The sequence below is a fragment of the Takifugu rubripes genome, chromosome 21 (genome assembly GCF_901000725.2).
Source record: "Takifugu rubripes chromosome 21, fTakRub1.2, whole genome shotgun sequence".
NCBI lineage: Eukaryota > Metazoa > Chordata > Actinopteri > Tetraodontiformes > Tetraodontidae > Takifugu > Takifugu rubripes.
In genome coordinates, this window is record NC_042305.1 from 6,777,549 (window position 1) to 6,794,189 (window position 16,641).

At 43.9% G+C, this 16,641-nt stretch overlaps 1 protein-coding gene across 1 annotated transcript; it reads left to right on the forward strand.

The window, feature by feature from the left end:
• The first annotated feature begins 4,086 nt into the window (after window positions 1-4,086).
• LOC101071534 (tetraspanin-15) lies at window positions 4,087-12,563 on the forward strand. Its single transcript, XM_003974642.3, has 8 exons — window positions 4,087-4,465; window positions 6,834-7,019; window positions 7,654-7,728; window positions 7,847-7,942; window positions 8,950-9,066; window positions 9,740-9,790; window positions 10,841-10,957; window positions 11,422-12,563. Exons 1-8 carry the CDS (start codon window positions 4,379-4,381, stop codon window positions 11,755-11,757), a joined length of 1,065 nt encoding a protein of 354 aa, XP_003974691.1. The 5' UTR covers window positions 4,087-4,378; the 3' UTR covers window positions 11,758-12,563.
• The last annotated feature ends 4,078 nt before the right edge of the window (window positions 12,564-16,641 follow it).

Below are 16,641 nucleotides of genomic sequence, written 5' to 3' on the forward strand. Positions count from 1 at the left end.
GAATCTTACAGAAAGAACAATCTTAACACCGGCCCAAATCTGCACCATGCTGGACCTGTGTTTGAACACCACCTATTTCCAGTACAGAGAAGGCTTCTACAGGCAGAAACATGGCTGTGCCATGGGCTCACCAGTATCCCCTATAGTTGCCAATCTATACATGGAGAAGGTGGAATCCCAGGCCCTGACATCCTTCACAGGAACTGCGCCAAGCCACTGGTTCAGGTATGTGGATGACACCTGGGTCAAAATTCAAATACAAGAATTGGAAGCGTTCTCCGATCACCTCAACAAAACAGACGAGCATGTAAAATTCACCCGGGAAGAGGTTAAAGGAAACAGTCTGGCCTTTCTGGACTGCGCAGTCAAGATCACTGAGGACAGAAATCTCACCATCGAAGTCTACAGAAAACCTACACACACCGACCAGTACCTCCAGTTTGACTCTCACCACCCACTGGAACACAAGTTGGGAGTGATCAGAACTCTCCAACACCGGGCCAGAGAAATACCCACCACATCCCAAGGCAGAAAGAAGGAACAGGACCACATTAAGACAGCTCTCAAAACATGTGGCTACCCAGACTGGGCCTTCACCAAAACCTCAAGAAAGCAAGACCTCAGCAAAGGAGAGGAGGAGAGAAACAAACGCCGCAGCGTTTCCATCCCCTACCTGTCTGGAGTCTCGGAGAAGTTTAGGAGGATCCTCCAGAAACACGACATACCGGTTCATTTCAAACCCAGCAACACTCTCAGACAGAGGTTAGTACACCCAAAGGACAAGACACCAAGACCCAAACAAAGTAATGTTGTTTATGCTGTACAGTGCCAGGAGAAATGCAAGGAACTGTACATTGGGGAAACCAAACAACCTCTACACAGAAGAATGGCACAACACAGACGTGCCACCTCTTCGGGTCAGGATTCAGCAGTCCACTTACACTTAAAGGAGAGTGGGCACTCCTTCGAGGACAGCCAAGTACAGATACTGGCCAGAGAAGACCGCTGGTTCGAAAGGGGGGTCAAGGAAGCTATCCATGTTAAATTGGAGAAACCATCCTTAAACAGAGGTGGTGGCCTGAGACACTTCCTGTCACCCACATACAATGCAGTCCTCCACTCCTTCCAACAGCAAAACAAACATTCACACCATTCCAAGAGACCCAGTGACTCATCACCATGTGACCCAGCAGACAAAGGGGAGACATCTCAACAGAAACTAGGTGAACGACCCGACCAACGACCCTGCTAACGACTCTCAGGTGACCACCCAGATCATTAGCATACAAATGGTCCACAGGGGCTATATATTTTCAAGCTCTCTCCCCAGCGATTTCAGAACTGATGAAGCCTTCTGGATAGAAGGCGAAACGTCTTCAAGAGAAGAAACCCAGTCCAGTTGACAGAGAAAACTACCTTGGATACAATGACCTGGATGACTGAGAATTTACACAGACAGTATTTAATGATATTTTATTTTATTTTAAATGATACGTTCAGTTAACTATCAGTTACCTGTGTGTGTGTGTGTGTGTGTGTGTGTTCTGGCAGAGGGAGTTCTGGATTCAGATGAATTCACACTGGAAATGAGCTGGTTTCCAAATTCAGCCCATTCACAAGCGCTCTCCCATCCTGCTCAACGTCCCTCTGGGACTTCGGCTGAATATATTTTATAATTCTAAATGTCATTTGGGCTTTTTGCACTGATTGAGTCTCGGTGCCCCCGGTTAGACGCAGCATACTGATGACCTGCTGCCAACGTGTCAACCCCAAGAAGCCACAATAGTCCAGTCGATAATTTATTTCACAAAGATCCCTGCATATGCTGCTGATCTGGTCTCACAATAATCACTCATTAAAACTGCATGATGATCCATTTCTTTTTGCAGTGCTGTAATCCTGTGCACATAGCTGTTTCTAGTCCCAGCATGCACCAGAACATCACCCACTACTCCTCCATTCTTAAGCAACATATCCTCCTGTGGAGGACCTTCCTGTGCCAGAATCAATGTTGTGCACTTTTAATAATTGAATGAAACCTAAAATTTCTGGAACATGAAAGATTGCATGTAGAAGAGGAACAAAGGAAGGATTCTTATCTTGGACTCAAATGCTCCATTGTCCATAACGTTCAAATACTTCCTCTTTTTCTTCCCATGTGTACACATAAGTAATCACCTTTGATCAATAAAGGTTTGAGAGGTTAAACACTATATTTAGCTGAAAAAAGAAAATCACATTGTCACAAGAATTTAGTGAGAAAACTTGATTAGTTCCATCTTTATGGGCAATGGTGTGGTTTAGCGGCTGTCCCATCATAACTTACATGTCATGAAAATCTTGGACTTGCATTTTTAAGACAAGATATTATTTGGCAGAAAATCATTTTATTGTAATATTAGAAGCACATTTAGTACAAGAGATACTTCATGCAAAAGTGATAGCAATTAAAACCAAACCAAACATTTAACACCAATTTACAGCTTTGTGTAAACCTGTTTGTGGAAGCATCACTGATGTAACTAAGTATAAATCACTCAAGAGAGAGATTATCTATTTTCTCAGCTGACAAGTCACATCACCAAACCCACATACTACTATATGATTAACTGCAACAGCAGCTCTGTTAAAGTCCAGGTGACAGATAAAACAGATAAAAAATTCATTCATGTAAAGATATGTATTCAGTACACACACACAGACACACAGACACAGACACAGACACAGACACACACACACACACACACACACACACACACACAGACATGTTATGTATAAGCTTCCATTTAAATCCATTTAAAAATATTCCCATCATCATCTGAAACAGAAGCATCAGAGCAGCAGCAGTAGAGTAACAGAGCAGCAACAGCACCACAGCAGCGCAGAGCAGAAGCTGAGCAAGAGCAGAGCAGCAGCTGAGCAACAGCAGAAGAATCAGAGTAGCAGCATCAGAGCAGAAGCTGCAACAGCAGCAGAAGAAGCTGAGCATCACCAGCAGCAGCTGAGCAGCACCAAAGCAGTGCAGAGCAGCAGCTGAGCAACAGCAGAAGAATTAGAGCAGAAGTTGCAATAGGATCAGAAGAAGCTGAGCAGCACCAGCAGCATCAGAGCAGAAGCTGCAACAGCAGCAGTTAAGCAGCATCAGAGCAGCAGCAGCAACATCAGAGCAGTAGCTGAGCAACAGCAGAAGAATCAGAGTAGCAGCATCAGCGCAGAAGCTGCAACAGCAGCAGAAGAAGCTGAGCAGCACCAGCAGCAGCTGAGCAGAAGCTGCAACAGCAGCAGTTAAGCAGCAGCAGCAGCATCAGAGCAGCAGCAGCAGCATCAGAGCAGCAGCTGAGCAACAGCAGAAGAATCAGAGTAGCAGCATCAGAGCAGAAGCTGCAACAGCAGCAGAAGAAGCTGAGCAGCACCAGCAGCAGCTGAGCAGCACCAAAGCAGTGCAGAGCAGCAGCTGAGCAACAGCAGAAGAATTAGAGCAGAAGTTGCAATAGGATCAGAAGAAGCTGAGCAGCACCAGCAGCATCAGAGCAGAAGCTGCAACAGCAGCAGTTAAGCAGCATCAGAGCAGCAGCAGCAACATCAGAGCACCAGCTGCAGCAGCAGCATCAGAGCACCAGCAGCAGCAGCAGCAGCAGCATCAGAGCACCAGCTGCAGCAGCAGCAGCAGCAGCATCAGAGCACCAGCAGCAGCAGCAGCAGCAGCATCAGAGCACCAGCAGCAGCAGCATCAGAGCACCAGTAGCAGCAGCATCAGAGCAGCAGCAGCAGCAGCAGCAGCAGCATCAGAGCACCAGCAGCAGCAGCAGCAGCATCAGAGCACCAGCAGCAGCAGCAGCAGCAGCATCAGTGGCATCAGAGCAGCAGCAGCATCAGAGCACCAGCTGCAGCAGCAGCAGCATCAGAGCACCAGCAGCAGCAGCAGCATCAGCATCAGAGCACCAGCTGCAGCAGCAGCAGCAGCAGCAGCATCAGAGCACCAGCTGCAGCAGCAGCAGCAGCAGCAGCAGCAGCATCAGAGCACCAGCTGCAGCAGCAGCAGCAGCAGCAGCATCAGAGCACCAGCTGCAGCAGCAGCAGCAGCAGCAGCATCAGCATAAGCTGCAGCAGCAGCAGCAGTAGCAGCCGAGGGCTCTATCCCTTTAAGGTGTAGTCAAAACAAAGCATGGGCTAGCCGGCCGCACGGAAGTGGGATTGTTTCGCTGGCTACTCACAATAGTATACAAGAAATGAAGATTGTTTGGGTTTTAAAATACAATTAGATGTCAACATTTTATTTTAAGAGTAATATATCTAGATTTTCATTAACCTCGCATTGAACTCTCCGCCCCTGAACGAAGGATAGCAGGCTAGCTAGCTGTAGGTAGCATAAGCAGCCATGCCATCCTACACTGAATTGAGGAAAACCAACCACTTCTACTACTTCATCAAATTTACTTTGAATGTCTACTCAATGCTCTTTTCGGTAAGTTTTTTTGGCAAATATACTAAATTAGGCACACTGTGTGCTAGAGTAAGGATGTCTGGACAGCAGCGCCTGCTAATCGTAGTAGCCGCGACACCCGCAGCATCCCTGTTGTCCTCAAACCCCATTCGAGACTTTTACAGATATAATTCACATTTACATGAAGAATAATGCATACGACAAAGAAAAATACACGTTTGAGGCTCTATGCCGTGCATTTCGAATGCTGATTTCCATTTGTCGTTTTTTAGCTTTCACTTTATTCCCAGTAGGAAACATGAGAAGCAAGAAATTGTACTAAATAATCAGCCATTAACGTGACCATTTACTATGATAACGCACAGGTGTAGAACCACGTCGGTATTGGCATTCCGGATATGTTGAAATATAAATAATTATATTTAGAAATGGTGATTAGTACGCAATTGAACACGACTCATGCATTAAATGGTTACCATTCTCAATGAACGGAGTTAATAGAGAAGGGAAACAGATGTCCTATTTTTAATTGTTCTTATGCTCAGCAATATACTGAGAATAGAACAGATTTAATTGTAAACAGGCTATCTAGCATGCTAGCAGCCCGGTGCTACAGGGCGTTGGATCCATTTAAAGGGAACTCCCGGTGGAAAAGATTTTGGCCGACAGAATGTGAGATTAGTCTGGAACTGGATCCGTCTAGGCGGGATTCGACAAAACCTTAGACATTTGTAGCTCTCCAGTGTTTGAGATCAGTTGAAGGGGCGTGAACACCGTCACATTAATTACTGAATAGAGGTTTTTCTGTTGTTAATGGTCACCCATTTTCAAAAGTCCATTGTTTAGCTGCAGATATGCCCCGACATGACAAGAGTAGGGTGCTTCTAAAAGACCAGTCAGGAGCCTTAAATCTGAAAAATATATATATATATAAAAAAATGTTTGAGTCCAAAGGAATCCCACAGACTGTCCGGGTCTGTTGCTCATCATCTTTCATGAATCATATTATTGTCTGACTTGAAAATATCGTTTGATTGAATTCAACATTAATTTCTTTACTATGTGTAACATGCTGCTGTTTTCAACTGTAAGAATATGATCAAACCTTTTGACATACTCTGGAATTTGCTTTTGTGACTAATTGGCAGCAGTACAACGTAGCAGTTGATCCCAGGCAAATCTGTCAGGATCATTCTAAAGTTGAGCTGGACTTCCCAGTGATGACATGGACTGGGATGACTGGTGTACTTTCAGTTCCAGACTTTGTTTTAATTCCAGGAATAGACGAGATCTGGTCGTCCGTGCAGTGCCTGTTTGTGAGGCTGGAGCAGTAAATGGAGACTCTTCTTAAGGCAGATTGCCTTCAGATCCAATTGAAAATCAAGAGTAGAGAATCTGACACTCCTCTTAGTTTCACACACCAGGTTGCTAAAAATAACAGAAATGTCTGAAAAAGGCTGCAGGTTTGATTTGAAGAGTTTCATAAATGCTGTAATCTACAGTTGTTGACCTAGTTCAAACAACAGGAGTTGATTAGTGAGATATTTTTTTTCTCTCAGCTGCTGTTGTCTAATTGTGACAGAAGTTTATCAGTGCAAATCATTTTGTGATTTTAAATTCTCCTTAACAGCAAGTCAATTGTTGCTGTGTCACTCTGAGTGGTCCAGTCTGGTCTCCATCTAAAAAGATGAATTGATGATCTACTTCCTGTCTCAAGACTTGACAGAGGGTTATGATCTGCAGCATTAGTGATGAAACCCAAAATATCCCAGCAAAACATTTTTAGGTCTAGTTACTGTCAGTTTAATCCAACTGCTGTTGTTTCTTTGCTGAGTTTTAATCCAGCATCAGTCCAAACAGTTTTAAAACTAAATTGCAGTAAGAACGTTCCTCATCCTGTCAGGATGAGTAAACGTGTTTTGATATAACTAAATAAAAAGAAACTTGATCCAATCCCAGCCTTGATCCTAATCCCAGTTATGGCTAACCTGAAATCAATTAATTGGTCGTTTATTAAAAACCTGAATCTAGTTTGTCATCTTTCCACAACCTGATAATTACATGATTTAATCAGATTTACGGACTAGTACAACACCAGCAGGTGTTTTCTGTCACTTCTGGCTTTTTATTTATGTTACGATTTGTGCTTTAGGAGGTTTTAAACCTTCATTCCTCTGTCATTTTTCAAACACTGCACTTTCAACGCGACACAGTCGGTGGATGTTTCACACGTCCGTCTAGAAATATGGTCTTTGTAGATTATCACGCTCACGGCGACACCCGTAAAATTACTGAATTTCCAAAAACATAATTGTCTAAGCTGAGCTTTCTGTCCATCACGCTGAAGTTCTTGAAGGTTCTTATCTCAGAAGGCCTCTGTTGTCTGTAGCTGGTGGGTCTTTGTGTGCTGTGTGTGGGGGTGTACGCCGAAGTGGAAAGGCAGAAGAATCGAACCCTGGAGGGGCTCTTCCTGGCGCCAGCTGTGGTGCTCATCCTGCTGGGCCTGGTGATGTTCACGGTGTCACTGGTGGGCATGGTGGGATCCCTCAGGGACAACAAGACCCTGCTGCACATGGTAAGAGCTCAAAGACTTTGTGTTTGTGCAAGAGAACTATTGTTGTTTTATTTTCTGTCTTAGACAGCACACATGTGTCTGGATGAGTAGAGTTTGGGCTTCCACTGCAGCAGAACATCATCGCACAGAATAACCCAGGAAGCCTTCATCCACTTTGAAGAGCAGATGCACAGTTGCCGGTTCTGACACCGGTATAAGACACTGGGGACTGGGACCTGGGATGTGTTGTTATGCTTTCTAACATGCTTTACTGTAGAACAGGATTTTCTGCTGCGGGGAGAGCATAAAGGTACTTTCAGAGAGCTGAAAATGATGTTCTTTAATGATGCCACGGAGGTCATCAATACCTCATCAGCTCTTCAGCCCTCACTGGCATTGTAACATCTTCTCACTTCAAACCACGTGTGCTTGTCACTGACAATATGAAGTGTGACTCAAAACAATAGTTAAAAATCTGACAAGTTTGATACTGATTATGTCTCTTTATTAATCTCCTCACTTGGAATTTATGTGATTATTGACTTATTGCTTGTAGGAAATAAGCTAAAAGAGTATGAAGCACGATTCATTTACTGGAAAGTCTTAATGGCACTTCCCTCAGTTCTGCTTCAGTTCTCCATTTCCTCTCCTGCAGTTTCTCTGCGTTCTCTGCGTGCTGCTGCTTCTCCAGGCTATCGCTCTCACCATGGCTCTCATTTTTGAAAAGAAGGTAAATGTGTCTGATGGACTCGTTGCCCTCTGCTTCCACATGTTCTTCTATAGTCCACAGGCTAGCTGCCTGCAGCCACCATCAGGTTGACCACCGTCCTCTCTCTGTCTTCTGCCAGACGTCTGCCCTGTTCCAGAGCAGCATACGAGAGGGAATCAAACACTATTACGATGACCTAGACTTCAAAAACATCTTGGATTATGTCCAACAGAAGGTAATACGAAAATGAACGTTAGCAAGATAAACTTCACTGTTAGCAGTTGTCAGCTGTTCATTTTATAACTTGTGTTTCTATTTTCAGTCGTGTTGTTAGACAGAGTGACCACCCCACAGATGTTGCACATTCCTAGATTTACTTGTTCCACCACGTTCAGCTGACTGTGTCTCCCTTCCATGTCTGATCAAAGGGGTCCTAGTGTGATCTCAAACCTAGAATTAACAGGGCAAACAAGTCTCAGGCAACAGCTGGAATGGTAGCATGAAGACACTCAAAACCAGCTGTTTCATATTCTGTCCATCACCTTTAAGTTTACAGCTTCATAGCAGCTGTAAAATATTAATACTTTTCAATTCAAATGCCCAATCATCACAAAGTCACAACCAACTAACACAGCAAAATGCTGTCCAATTGTTATCGAGGATCGGCCTTGGCTGTCTCAGAACTTTTACCAAAGTGGTTCTTGGACGAGTTTACTGGGTAGTGCAGAATAGAAAAAGGGGCATTTGGCCATCTTTTCCTTCTCCATTGGCTCCTGAGGAGAGCTCCCTCATGTGGATGTGCGGTTGGAGTGCAGCATTCCTTTGACATTTCCCATATAAAAGATTTGGTGCAGATAAACAGTTCCCACTGGGGGGCTGGACCTCATCCCTACGGTGAAGAACGTTAATCACCTCCAGTCAGAGTTTGATGGTGCTCAACCAGGGTGATTCCTGGTTTTCCAGCTTGTAGCCCATGTCCATTATTCACAGAAGTGTGTCCTCCAGCAGAAAGTTTCGCTGGAAACCTGAGAGCATCTTCTGTGTGAGAGGAATTTTGGTTGCTCAGCCTCCTCTTTTGATGTCAAATTGACTTTGCTTTGCTGCAGGAGCAGATTTAGAGAACTGTGCTGTGGTGGAGGAGGCAGCATCAAATGTTCTGATTCTGTTCCTCAGTGTGTTTAATAGCCAGCCTGAGGCATCCTCTCTGCTTCCTGACTGGCTTCTGTTTGCACTCTTACCCAGTTTTCCTGCTGTGGAGGGGATGAGTACAAAGACTGGGGAGTAAACCAGTACCACTTCTGTAATGGCACTGGTCCGCTGGCCTGTGGGGTTCCATACACCTGTTGCGTTCGCCACCAGGTGGGTGCTTATTCATTGATTCATTCTGACCTGACCTTGTTCCTTTTATCTGCCAGCTCGATGTATCAGTTTACTGAATTAGACGTTGATTATTGGCATGATTGATAAAAACCTGAACAGGAAATGGCTCCATGTCCTACAACGCTGACCTTCTGACTCCAGCTTGTGGCCTCCAACGGACTTTATGTTGGTGCTCCTTTTAGAGGCAACAAAACCCTTCAGTAGAGTTTTAAAATGATTCTGTCATGATTTTTGAAGCTTTTGTTATGTAAAAGCCATTTTGAAATAATCCTTTAGAAATGTGTCTTGTACTGGTGGTGAGATGCCTGCATCAGGAACAGCCCTTCAGAATGAATAAATGTGCACACACACACATCCCAGGGTTAGAGTGGTCCAAGGTTCAGGCATGGATGGCGGAGATTTGGAGAAAGTTGAACATTTTCAAGGTCTTTCTGGTAGTTAAATCTTAGCAACTGGACCGTTAAAACCAGAATTACCATGACCTGGATGACATTTTCAAGGTCTCTACTGTTATCTGCTGCCTCCTGCCACTGATGCAGCCTTTTACTCTGAGGCTCATGCTCTAGTTGGCTCCTCGCTCCTCTCACACTGGTCCCTGTGGCGTCGACGCCAAGCCTCCTCATATTTCTGACTCAATCTTCTCTTCACACAGGTGGGAGAGGTCATTAACACCCTGTGTGGCTACCAGACTCTGGATAAAGCGGTAAGACCATCCTGACATTTTAAACAGATTGTGTTTGTGATTTATTGTGATTATTGTCATTCTGGAATCCAGGAATGTGAAAGTTCACAGTTTAATCTAAAGCACAAAGAAAATCCCTTTATTCAGGCTTCATTCATTCAACCTAAAATTTCCTTTTTCATTAAAAAAAATTTTTTGGAAGAAAAGACACTTTACAAATTTAAAAAGGTGATTGTTTGTAAACAGGTCCTTTTCATGTCTGCAGATTTCTTTACTTTAAGTTTAGTAGTGCAGCCAGTAGGCTGCGGTAATGGCTTGTGTTGAACTCTAACGTGGAGGAACACCTTCTTGGCCTTGAACATTAATACAGCAGTGGGAGGACCCAGTCAGGTGTTTTCTGTAGTCCTTATAGCACTTAATGTTTCATGGCAGCAAAGGAAAATCCACTGTTTCATCTTCACTAACATGCTAGCTAGAATTTCTTTCCATTTGACTGCGTTAGGTGGCTCCTCGAGTCTGAACTGGTTCAGAAACAAGTGTTAAAGCCTTTTTGGCAGCCTGTTGCAAAGTTGGGAAATGGCATCATCAGTTTTACAGAGAAATGTGTTGTTTCACTGCGCTCAACCTCCAGAGATGTTATAGGTTATGTCACATATCGTCAGGCAGCAGCAGCTGCCTCAATATAGGCAGTTTTCTGATCATCACACAAAGCTTCTGTTGTAGCAAATATACTGCTTAGATTTAGAAGACACAGTGGTCCTGTGGACTTACTCAAACAAAGTTTACGGTAAGTAGAATCAGAGGTTTTAGTTTTAAATATGCTGCGACACTTTTTGAGCAGGAAGACCTTGGAGACATTTGTAGACAGTGTCTCAATGAAAACATTCATGTCCCTGAAAGTCTCGGCGTTTTCATCAGGTTGATTCTGTGATGACAGCTGACGGTAAACAAACACAACTGAGCCTCGGCTCATCGTCTTCCTTCAGACTCCAGGTTTTGGGCTCCATTCTTGAATTCTAAAATTCTTGAATTCTTGAAAATCTAATTGTCTCTCTCTCCTGTGTGCATCAGCGTGAAAGCCTGCATGACAAGATCCACGTGCGTGGCTGCATCCATGCCGTCAACCTGTGGATGGGAGACAACATTGGAATAACGGTCGCTCTCTGCTGTGCCATCGGGCTTCCTCAGGTAATTGAAAAGTGAGAGGAGCAACTTGCTGATAAGAGAAAAGTGTCCTGCCAAATGGCCCAACCGGCCTTTGATATTTCAAACCTCAACGCTTCACTGTTCACAGCTCTGAAAGCCTTTTTTCCATTTCCCTCCCGAATATTTCCCATTTTCTGTGCTTCATTTAAAACCTTTTATGACAGAGCCAGCAAACATTTTTGGCAGAAACTAAATTTGAGTGTAGTTTGACTTCAAAGGCGCGTCCATTTACATGAAGAGCATTTTGCTAGAAATGAATATTTATGATTTTGTGGGAAGCTTGTTTGTTCCGCAACCTCTTTATATCATTTGATTACTTAGAAATGAGCATGTGGCAGCATCACAAGACATTACTTTAGGTGCACTTTTCTATTATTATGATCAAAATGTAGATTAGAGTGCGTCTGATGGCTATTGCTGACCTCGCTGTGTGAATCTGCCGGCAGCTGCTGGGCATCATCCTGACCTGTATCTTCTGGAACCTCCTGGTGGACATGAGCCAGTCACCTGACATGGTGGACTTCAAGCTGAAGAAGGCCGAGATCAATTACAGCGAGCTGGACCTGGCCGGCGCCGGCTGGTGCATGTGTCTGCCGAGGGACGGCGGCTACCTCCCCGTCCCTGCCTCCGAGTCTGACCTGGACCCCATTGACATTCACCTGGAGAAACTGAAGAAGCAGCCGCGCCGCACACACGCGCAGCTGCGGGAGATGCAGCAGTCCAGGTCGGCCAGCGGGCTGGACGAGGTGGATGCAGGCCGCAAGAAAAAAAGGGACCATTGAGCTTACCTTTACTTCTACTTTAGCCCCTTTACTCGCCTTTTTGGTTTCTTTTGGCCTTTTTTCAGTCATTGTACTTTGTTTAAATTTTGTTGCACTACTGGTTGAAATTGTCTGACTGGATCAACAGGAAGCTAAAAGGAACAAATTGAGTTGAGCACTTTCTTTCATGTGTTTACAACAACGGCGACATTTATCATTGGCTTAAAAAATATTTGTCTTTTTTTGTGGAAGATGATATACTGGGAGTCCTGGCCTCACGTCTAATTTTGTTCATGTGTTTTTATTTTTATTTAAAATGGAGCTCTGTCTCATGTGCTAAAACTTACCTCAGGCTGTTGTGAAAATGGCCCATTAGTCAGAGGACGGTACCATGTGGTGTATCCATGATAGTAGCTTGAAAAGGAGGAATAGAGCTAGATGAGTCAGTTTTGCCTGTCTGTGATGGATGTACATAGCTTGTGTCTTATTTGATGATCATTTTGAATTTATTTGTGCAGTTGTGGACATTGTGAGACGGATAGTTGTGGAATAACATGGGATGCATGTTTTGTACTGTAAACAGCAAATTAAACTGGGAAAACCTGGTTTACAAGTTCGACTCTCCTCAGAGGGGCTCAGTCTTTATTCCATTTGTAACTAAACTTTTTAAACATCTTATAAAAAAATGGTTTCATCCAGACTCCAGTTTCAGTGGAATTCAACTCTTTTTTTAAAATCTGTGTCCTGCACTGTTTGGAGCTTCTTCCCAGCTCTTGCCTTGTATCAACACTACTGTTTCTGTGATTAAAGCTGGATTTGTCTACTGAGCTTGTCAGACTAGCTTATTTCTGGCCTCCAGAGTGACAGACAACAGTTCTGACTTCTGCAGGGTGTTAATCCAGCATCTGACAGTCACACGAGGCTGCTGAGGAGTGATTGTTCCAGCTCGTTGACTCGGTTCGGTTTTGTCCAGAACTCCAGTATCTCCCTACCTGTAGAAGCTTTAACACCGTGACTGCTGTTGTCTTTATTGACCCTGAAGAAGTTTTGTAGTGTCATTCAGCAAACGCTGAGCTCAAACTTCTCATCTGTCATTAGCAGCTGATTTGTGCCTGATGACTCGGTGCTCTGTAGCTCTAGACATAAATATCTTTCTCATCACTTCTACTCTCTTTGATCGGAATTTCTGCTGGCACGTCCACGAGATTACAGCAAACACCTGTGGCGGCTCCTGGCTCAGCCTGCAGATCTGTGACCCGATCACCTGTCTGGCCACCAAATTACCTGTTTGATCACCTGCCTGACCACCTGTGTGATCCCCTGCTGAATCACCTGTCCGACCACCTAATCACCTGTGTGATCTCCTGTCTTCACAGTGATCAAACGAAAGCAGGTAAATGTGGAAGAAATGAACAGAAAAAGAGAAAACAGCCAGAAACCTGCACAAAGGATGTGAACAAAATCACACATGCTCCCCCATCACGTCTGTAAGGAGAAAGGTGAGCAGGTGAATGTGATCACAAACTCACCTGGGAAAGGCCCACGCGCCAAGCTAATAATGTTCCATTTTCCAATAAACATCTCTTAATACTGGCCAGGCCCCCAGGGGCCCAGAGGTGGGCAGGAGCAGCATTTACACTGTCATACCAGGTATCATTTGGTATTTTGGCCAACCTTGGCTGGTTCGGATGAAGCAAACATGGCGGACTTTAGCTGCAGGTGAACCATCAGTTCTACAACAGTCACAAATTCAGGATGAATTTTCTTTGATTCTTCTCCTTACGAAACAAGTGTGTTCACAGTCGGTATGATCAACAGTTTCACACACACACACACACACACACACACACACACACACACACACACACACATATATATATATATATATATATATATCTCAATGCCATCTTTCCTGACTTATAGCAATTAATGCTCTGAATTATATTAAATAGCTTATTCAGATTTACACAGTTCTCTCCTGTTCCTCATTCAACTCAGCACACGTTGTTAATGTGGCGATTGGATTACAAAAGAAATGCCTATTGGACTGGAACAGCAGATATGCAGAGCTGCATATCTGAGAGCTGCTTCCAACGGGAACATAAATCATTTCCTTAGAGAAACACACTGAATTCGCTGGAGCAGATGCACAAATGTCACACTGAGAACAACAGTTCCAAATGTTGAACAAATTAGTGAGTGAGTTTGTGCTTTTTAACAAAACTAAATCAGTGTGTTGTGATTGCCTCTGTGTGTCCTGTTTCAGTCGCAGACCCTTTTTGGCTGCCAGGAATCGGACCGCACTTGAGGAACTAAATGCTGTCAGCCAATGAATACATTTTTCTATCAAGCACTCTGGTGTATGACAGGAGCATCTCCAGCACATCTATGAGCTCCCTTCACATCTCGTGGGGGCTCCAGCCTTGATTGAACCACCCACATCAGTTTGAAAGGATGCTGCTCCAACAATCTACAGTCAGTCTCCCACTAAACACTCGGTGTGTTTGTGAGGCTCAACAAGACAGGTTTGATATTTTCTGGAAGGAGCAGCTATCCTTGACTTTCCTAACCCTCATCCACTCATCTTTTGCTGTCGCTGCTCAGCAGCTTTTCATCATATATAAACTCTGTGTTACCAACCTGTTAAACCTTTTAATAGTTCTGCTGTTTGTTATGGCAGTTCTGCTTCTGCCATTATGGTCCATTAGCTTTCTGTAGACTGGCTTCAGCCTCTTCGGTCCTGGCCACCAACTACAATAAAATATACTGTGTTTTGGGGTTCTGTAAAGTTTCATGTGAAAAACATATAATGAAATTCTCCTCTTAGCGACAGCATGTCAAAACTTATTTACATATTTATTCTGTATTCATTACCCGTCGTTGTGGTTTTGCTGTGGTGGACTATATGGGTGGGTTGCAATCATCCAGCCAATATGTGACTGAACTGGACGGTGCTCTGTTTCAGCACTGACGAAGGGTCACCATGTAATAATCATAGGCAGAGATATCTCTACATGTCTTTAGTCCCTCTGTCAGTCTGTCTGTCCACATAGATGAAGCCTTCTGTTTCTCACAGGAGGTGGCTCTTTGATGGAAAATGCTGGTTACACTATCACAAATCATTACCAATCAGGTGCAGCCACTCAGCTTTCCAATAAAATCCATTTGGATCAGTGTGTTTTCAGGAGCTGCATGTAACTTCCTTCCCTTTATCACTTTTTCCACTATGCTGTTTATTGACCCCACTGAGCCCTTCATTGAGAGATTCCTGTGGCTGGTGTGTGCTGATCATACTGTGGAACAGGGGCCTGCCTGGAGCTCAGTGGAGTCCTAGTTTACCCATTATTGAACCAGTTGTGATGTAGAGACAGAAGCAAAGACAGTGAGACAGACGGACAGAGACCACTGGAGTTTGTACCGTTTGATGGTTTGATGAAGCTTTGACATGCGATCCTACGAGCAGCTCAGGACTTTTCTGCTTTCTCTTATTCCAGCTGACAACTAATCCAGGTAGGCAGCAGTTTTTCTTCATGTTTAATTTCCTCTGCACCAAGATGCTGTTTCACAGTCGGATTCTTTTCAGCTCCTGAATTTCTTTCTTTGGTTTTATTAGTTCTGAGATGGTGCCATGCTGCTGAAATGACCCCACAGGCTGGGCTCGCCAACAGAACGCCTCTGTTAATGAATGTGTTTTCAGAAACAGTCAGGCGGCAGGCATGTCAAACTCAGTCCTCGAGGGCCACGATCCTGCTGGGTTTTCTGTCCTACCTGGCTGAAAATGCATTCAGTGGGATAGAAAACCCTAACAAGTTGAGGACTGAGTTTGACACATGTGAAATGAGTTAATGCCTCTTCAAACAAAACATTCTGATCTTCTTGTTCAACTCTCCAGGTGGTGCAAGCTGAGGTCTGGCTGAAGCAACAAATTAGACACAAGTTATATTCTTGATAATTACAAAAATCTTCAACAAGAAGGTTGGACAATACATAGATTATGGTCAGATGTGTATTTATAGATTATTCTCTTTAGTGATCTCATAAAATTGAAGTTGACTTTAGTGTCCCTGATGTAATAGAGTTCAATACTAATGTGATTGAGTCATAAATATTAAGGGCCAGATGAGCGGTGGCAGAATCAAAATAAAAATTTGACTGATGAGTTATTTAAAAGTTTTATATGTAGAAATGTTCAGTTTACTGTGCTGTAGGAAGAAAAATGAAAAAATGGGCAAAAGGGACACAGATATGATTTTATGTGTTTGCTTGTGTAAAGATGGAAATGAATTGTAAATATTCAACACATTTTGAATGACATTAATACTGATAAGATCAAGTTTTTGGATGAGGAAATAAAATCCAAAAATATAGCCATGTGACCTGAAGGAAAAGCTGCACTTTTATACTTCACAGTCAGTCATTGAGGACAGAGACATGGGCCGTTTGAGACAAATGAAAACAAATGGCTGGTTTATCTTCCTGCTGCATTTTCCTTCTGCACCTTTCAGATAACTTAAGATCATCTGGTTGAGAACTCGAGGTCAGGGAACGTGTTCCTGTCTTCGGAACCTGTCACACAGCCACACCAGATGCACCATGCTAATTCTCCTCACGCTCTCAGTTGTTTTAATAGACTAAAACTCCGAAGCGGCCTCATTACTGGACGATCTCTAACCTTTCAACCATGCTCCTCATGTCTTTGTCATGCATGCGCTCCTGGGGACATGAGCACATCAGCCATGTGTGTGAGTGTGTGTTTAGAGCCAGTGCATCCCCATCGATCCTTGGTGAGGGCGGCAGCCCGCAGTTCCATCTGCCCACTGGGTGTGAAGGACACTGATGTGACAGCACTAATTACAGAGGCAGGAAGCCAGAGATCCTGACTTTCACAGCCAGATTCTGCTAGGC